At 41.3% G+C, this 7,359-nt stretch overlaps 1 protein-coding gene across 1 annotated transcript in view; it reads left to right on the top strand.

Moving 5' to 3' along the window:
* Positions 1–857: 857 nt before the first annotated feature.
* The window catches only part of LOC146170282 (thrombospondin type-1 domain-containing protein 4-like), a 63,331-nt gene continuing 56,829 nt past the window's right edge, over positions 858–7,359 (top strand). The window contains exon 1 of the mRNA XM_083389301.1: positions 858–1,053. Within this exon, the coding sequence (XP_083245427.1) occupies positions 973–1,053 (81 nt within the window). The 5' untranslated portion in view covers positions 858–972. The remainder of the gene's footprint in view (positions 1,054–7,359) is intronic.

Genomic DNA, 7,359 nt, shown 5'->3' with positions numbered 1-7,359 from the left:
TTTTTTATAATTTTGTACTTCTTTCAGTTTGTTATGTCAAAAATGATTTTAATTTAGAAATGGTATAGTTTTCATATACTTTTTCGTTTTTTGGCCAAATATTGTGGCGCTCATTACTCTTTGGCTACAAAATGCAGTTACGCGTATTTCTTGTTGATTAGCAAAAGTCGAATTTAGCGAAGTTATTGCGTAGCCGTGTGCTAAATTTCCAACTATATAAGGCAGCTGAACATTTGTACAGCGATATCACAGCAGTCTTACCAACGTCTAAAGCAAACAACTTGAGACGAAGGAATGTAAGCACGCGGTATTCCGTCACCTGTTTAAGTAAACGCAACATGGGGTTTCTAAGGGCAGGTGGCAAGAGAAAAGAGTTTTTTTTGAAATAGAGAATTCTTTAGCAAGCCAGGTGGCTGTTTTGCGCAGTGCGCCACATTTTAAAAATTCTTCTGCGTTTTTCGGTACGTACTTTCGACAAATAATGCCAGGTCTTGCTCATGTCAAAATTACAAAGACATTTGCGGGAATTGGGTGTTTCGCGAGTGAAGTGTGCAATTTTTTGCGCCCCTAAAGCGATTTTTGTCGCCAAATTGCGTTCAAGATGAAACATAGCGTTTCGGGTCTCCGTCAAATTGCTGTGTTTTCGACGAAATTCAAGCAAACGACTATTTTCTGTGCAAATGCCTATATAGACACTGCGAATTTTGATGTTAACTGTCCCTGAATAGCCTGTCTGAGTTGCACAACATGCGCTACCTATATAATGACCCTTTTCTCAGTAGTATGTTATCTTACACGTTGATTTGATATCAAGCAACTTTTTCCTTGTTGACATGCGAAGCTTGTGTTTTCTTCAAGGTGCAAGAAGAAATTAAAATAAAATAAAATTAGGGAGACTACTGAACTGTTTCAGCGAGAAATAGCCAGTAACATTTTTTAATAAAACCAAGGATCTTTGTAAAATAGCACGGAATGGAACTTCTAGTCGTCTTTGCTCTGCTTACGGGAGTTTGCCTGGCAAACGAAATCGAAAAGCTATCGACGTTCCTGAATGTAAGTACAACTTATGATGTTAACGTTTCGTTAAGATGAATCTCTTTTTCACAGTCGAACGTTTTCGAACCCCTATTTCTTAGCACATTATCAGAATAAATGAAGGTCTAATATGCGATGAAATGAAGGTATAATATATGATAGTACCCAGAGCAGCTGTGTACTGCAGAGTAATTCGACCTTGCATGTTATACATTAAGCGCGGTTATGTCGCAATTCGCGAAATTCCATGCCAACAGTTGCTCCGATTGCTTTATGACGTCGTTATGTTTCGCCAAACATGTCAGATACATTTTTCCAGCTTACCCTTGTGCCTATACGCGATGGATTTTAGTTTAGTTTTTTTTTTATAAGCGCCGCTTTCCAATTTAAACGTTTTTTAAAACGTATACGTTTTGTGGCAAACCGTAATGTCTTAATCCGGAAAGACTTATTCCAATTCTTACGCCCATCACTGTATACAGCAGCTGCTGGTTGAGTGGGTGTAAACAAGCAAGGTGTGGCTCACTTTAGCGAGAGACGAAAGCACATTTAGCCTTGTTTTATGAATAAAGCCTACAGCGCGTTAAACTGCCCTGTGCTTACTGAGCGTTCTCCGTAGTGAAACCACTAGCACAAGTTCCTCTTTGCGTAAAACACACGGTACAGAGTTAGGGTGTGTATTGTGCTGGTTCCAACTGCCTTTTGTTTGGCTTTAAGTGTACTTGACTTAATTCTATTTAAGGCTGATTTCAGGCTGAAAAATTCACATATGCCAGCCAGCTGGTCGCTGTTGGGGTTGGCGGACTTCGAAACTTTTTCTTGGTTGCTTTATATTCACTGGGCTTAAAATCGTGTCTTCTAACACAGGGTTTGCCAGGTTTGGCAATCCTGCGTGTATTTCGGGCCCTGTCATAACACTCGTTCTATGTGATAAGGAGGCAAAATAATGCTGTCAAATACAAGTTAAACAAGAGACATTTTAAAGTTGCTGTGTATTTTTTGTAAAACAAACATTGCTTTTTGCCATATGGACAATTATATTTTTTCATGAAAGTGTCTCCGTTATTGTATATATAGATTAGTTAGGCACTCACTTGGAAGATATTGATCACAGCTACTTTTCTTTAAAACGCTTTCAAAACTCCGCGGGTAGGAAGCACCAGAAAAAAAACACTGCAAAAAACGATGTAAAGTGGCAAACACATCACGAACCAGCGCCCCGACGAAAAAACGCGATTGAAATCTCTTGTTCCCGTCGACTTGACACTGGAGTGTCGTCGCTGTAATTTCGACGGATCAGCCGCAAGCGTTCGCGCGTCAAAGTAGTTGTCGCCCTGTCGCGGCATTTTGTTGTGCGGTCGGGTTTCGTGACCTGCCCCCTCTTTTTTTTGGGGGGGAGGGGGGAAGGGTGGTGGGGTGCGTCGCTGCCGCGCGCGGAATTTGGCTGCGAGATATTTGCTCGAATGCCTGTATCGAGTCGACGATGAAAACAGTTTTCGTTTTTTTACCACGACGGTTTCCGCTGTAAATTTGAGGCTCCAAAAAAAAGAAAAAAAGAAAATAAAAAAAAATAAAAACAATTTTAGGCCCGAATAAATTATTTCGTTCTTGTTTTGTTGTCTGCTTAGAACCCTTGATGTCGATTTTACGCCAAGTTACAACCAAACTTCTAACTTCTATCCTGAAACGACTCCGTGTGTATGGCTCGTAAAAGTTCGATTTGCGGCTGTAAAAAAATCGAACGCCCATGTTTATCATCCAACTCTCTGCGCGATGCTTATTGTTTTGCCCGCAAATTCGCGTCGACATCGCTCGATCAACAGAGACGCGGCGGCGTGGGCCTCTTCGTACACACAGGAGACCAATAATATCCCCGCGATTTACGAGCGGCTTACACACAGTGGGGCAAAAGGGGGTCGTGTGCTTTTTATCAGGGTCCTTTCCACCCCCGTACATGTCGCTCATTCAAGCGTGTGGACTGAATAAATTCCTGTCAATAAAATAAAGTTTGTCGAGGAAATTTGGCATTTAACATTGAGCCATCTACAGCTAAAAGCTCAAAAACCCAAATAACTATTCGATATGTTTTTTATATGTCCAAAACCATTATTGACATCTTTCTGTATTGCTAAAAACAGCGACCTTAACAAGAAATGAATTAAAAGTATTAAAAGGCAAAATTAATGTAAAAAATAAACAGTGATTACTATTAGCCATAATTTTATTTTCGAATGCGTTAGACTTTGTTTCACTAAAATTACTACTCAAAGGTGAAAATTAACCAACTTTATGTCTTTGTATAGTTCTTTTATTGTATGAGGTATTCACGTAATAAGTTGTGATCAGTGCTCCAAGAAAGAGGAGGTTGTGGTTGTTGCTTGTTTTTCGTTTAATTAGCAAGTTGAGACTAGAAATTTCGCTTTGCGTGTCTCAGAGCCGCTCTAAGTGCAAATCAATCACGGCCCTCTCGCGAGAGTCAAGTCCGCGCGTTTACAGGCCTTGGTTTTTTAAAGGGTATAGCTGACCGGAGAGTCAACACCGGCATCCATAACACTCGTGAAAAGTCACCTTCGCGCATACCGGCCAAGGGCAAGCAAACAAGCACGAATACTTGGCTAGGTTTAAATCTCTCGTCTTCGTTTTTTTCCAGGTTGCGTTGCTGTGCGAAATATGGGTCAAAACAAAATTAAACCTGGAAAAAAATGGTAAAACAGGCTAAAATTTGTAATAGTCAAGTGTGTGGCCGATAAAGGGGGCTTGGCAAACTTACAAGACGACATTTTCCAGGCTCCGTTGCTGTACGAAAAGTTAGCTGTAATTGAAAAAGAATTCTAGTTTGTATAAAAGCTGTGAAGTGGTGGCGAAATGCACAAAAGGTTTTGCGAAAATAATAGCTTTGCCAATTTTGATAACGCGTACTAGCAATAATACTCTACCAGCAGTAAGGTTTTTTACTTAACTTAACTGCGTCAATCAAACGTCAAAATCACAGGAAAACTTAGAGTAAAATTCGTATGCTCCCTATTCTCCAGGTTGCGTTGCTGTGCGAAAATCGACCGAAAACACAGTTAAAATTGGGAAGGCAAAGGAAAGTTAAAACATTACATGGTGAATTATTAGGACGAGACATTTTATAGGCTGCGTTGCTGTACGAAAAGTCGGCTTTAATTGTTATATAAAAAACATTTGTATAAATGCTTTTGGGTAGACTGGCTAAGTGGTGAAGCAATTCAGAAAGGGCTTTACGAAAATGATAGCTTTGACAATTGCGATGTGGGTCAATAACGTGGGCTGACAATAGTACTCCACCAACGGTAAGGCTTTTTTTACCAACCCAAGTGCCTTAACTAGTCAGGATTAAACAGCCCCGGCGCTTTTTTGTTTGTCTTCTCAACGCCTCGCTATCTGCCCTTCTCTTGGCAGCTCAAAAGAGCAACCCGGTGTCCTTGTTACAAAGTCACAGTCGAACTTTGTTTGCATTCCGAGAGCGCTATAAAGCTACAAAGGACAAACAGAGTGTCCGCTCGCCCCCTCTGCCCACTTACCAAGGCGCTTTTTTAAATGTCAACCCCCTTTTGTGTCCCTGCTTTGGTTTCTCGTATGCTGGCCGCGAGCAAACGTCAGAGCCGATCTCGAGTTTGGGCGGCTCGCAGTTTTGGGATTTGAAATTCGACCTGGTGCTTTTCGATCTGAAACTTTACCGCTGTTTTACGTAAAGTGTGCAAACCAGTTAAACTCCGTTTCTGTACGCAGGCTTGACCCATTGGTCGCGACCCAAATTGTGTCTTTGTTTGATTTGGTTCGGTCGCCGACTGCAGCAGTTTCACAAGGTTAGGCTTATTGAGATTATTCTACAAAACGCAAGGTTGATATATGACAACATTTCCGTCTTTTTACAGAGGTGCTTAGCACCCCAATTTTCTGCCAGGAATCACCTTAAGCACCTTAAAATCGATGCAGGTTATGTCACAATGGAACAAGCGCGTATTTCGCTCTTAATATAATTAAATATGTGACTTGGTGCCACATTTTGGCTTTAATTTGTGCAAAGAAACTATACAGCGCAAATATCCCGCATACCTCTCGATCTATACAATGCAAACGAGGTTTCAAGACTATACATTCCCATCCACGCACCGCAAATTTTAAGCAAAACGAAACCCAATTGTTTGTTAGGCGTCTGTCCAATGAAGACCGATGCCTCGTCAACGCGAAATTGTTGTCGAGAAAAAATAAAAACGACCACCGACTTGGCCAACAGACACCACTACAATCAAGTCGACAGGCTGCGAAGCCTTGTGGTCCAAGGCCTATTTATTTGCTCAGTAAGGCAAGCGGCAATCTATTCAGCCCGACTAGCGCAGGCCGGAGATCCGGTTGCCTTGTTGTTTTCAGTCGCGTCAGGACTTATCCAATTAAGCTTCGCCGCAACAACTAAAGAAGCGCCAAGACCGTGGGATTGCCGTGGGTCGGTCTATAGCGAATTAGACAACCCTAAACACGCCTGTACAATGACACTGTTTAGGCTCATTTGCTGAGCTACGGGGTAGAGAGGTATTCTGTTGTCGCGTGAATAGCGTTTAAATGCTGCTTTAAACGAAGGTCGGATTAAACTGAATCTATTAACTGCTCTTTTCAACGGGCGACAAATGTGGGCTGTTTGTGTTTTGAAATGAAAGTGTTGAAAGTGTATCACCCGTGTTGCTTGAAAACAGAGAAGCGTACATTTGTAAATATGTTGCTCCTGTGATACTAAGGCTTTGGGATACGCTATTTTTAGTACCCTACAGTGCTTTGCATTTTTAATCTTGACCCAGGCAAACACCTTAACCGCTTTTGACTTGAAATCTAACTCAAGTGCAATGGTTCAAAATCTCAATTATTTTTTTAAATTTCTTGGTTGCTTTTAAGCTTAAACAACACAGCAACCCTTCTTATATATTCTGTTTCCAATTTTAGTTCGCATGGCTTCTCTATTAAATATTTTAGACACTTACCCAATGTTTTCATATTTTACCCTTTTGTGTTAAACATAAACCCAAACCTTGTGTTGTCACCAAACAGCATTTGAGCCCCTTCCACGGTTGCTGTCGCTTTATCCGCGGCGTTTCCACAACAAATGGTCGGCCACCCAAGCTACGCGGCTGTGCGTCGTTATTATGGGGACCGGAACCCCTTTTTTCAGAGTCAATATTATTGTCGCGGTGCCAAAACTGCATAAAAACACTCACGTCGTCAATCTGTCAAGCTCTACACCTGGTGGGTTCGTAGAATTCCTCCCCCTTTTTGGGTGGATTAACATAGGGTGTAAACAGCATTATCCGCCCTGAAGGTTAAAGCGTTATATCCACCTTTGGGTGGTTTACGGAAAATAAAACCCAAGGGCATTAAATTTGATCAAAATTGATAAATTTCCCGCTTTTCAGTTTACATAACAGGCACGTGTGCAATGATCTAGCGTGCCTTATCTATTGCGTGTGTCATCGCCATTAGTATTGAAAGGATGGGTCGTTGACTGTCGCTTCTCCTGTGAACCGCATCCCCAGTCCTTTATCAAGCGCCTCTTCCTATGCACATTAAACCAAGCATTTCGCTCTTTAGGGCCGGCTGATGTTGTAGATACAAGTCCGGCGTGCAGCGTTTGCAAGGGGCCTGCAGCTGGCGTTTATAGGATTCTAAAAAAATGTGCGCGCCCGTCGAAACTGTAACGGTTTTGCTTTCGTGTTTAAATTACCTAGCTTTATTTTGCCGTAAAGACTTTTTTTAATTACTCTAACACAACTATTTTTATTTTTGCACTTTTTTACTTCAAAATATAAACAGATACAAAAAAATGTATGCTTTGTCTGCCCACCAATGACTTCATATTGTACGAACTAAACCATCACGTAGTCCCTTGACATTAAATAAAATTAAACGTCAAAAATGTTAACGAGTTGGCAAATCCGATTTATTGCCTAACCCCGCGCCGCTTTTTTTTTCGATATGATTTTTTACAACCTCGTTAACCTTTTCCGTGGCGGAATGCTGCGCTTTACAATACGCTGATCCTGCAGAAGTATGGCGGAATTTTATGATACAAACTTTAACCACATAAGAATCCGTTAAAATAATGGAATTTCCAAAGAAAAAATGCCTTTCGTATATGTAATGTCTTTGCTTTGCAACAGCTTTGCTGCAAGCAGTTTCTCCCTTACTAGTCAAAATTTACCTTTTATGCGGCGAAGCCGGCGTTTGCTTATTTTGCCTTCTAGATCCTTGAAACGCACGTCGAACAATCATTGCTCAGATATCCGATCGCCCGCAGCCTTAGCGACGACTGGA

The sequence above is a fragment of the Ascidiella aspersa genome, chromosome 1 (genome assembly GCF_963924565.1).
Source record: "Ascidiella aspersa chromosome 1, kaAscAspe10.2, whole genome shotgun sequence".
Lineage (NCBI taxonomy): Eukaryota > Metazoa > Chordata > Ascidiacea > Phlebobranchia > Ascidiidae > Ascidiella > Ascidiella aspersa.
The sequence above is the reverse complement of the archived record's forward strand: the minus strand, read 5'-3'. Positions and strand labels throughout refer to the sequence as shown.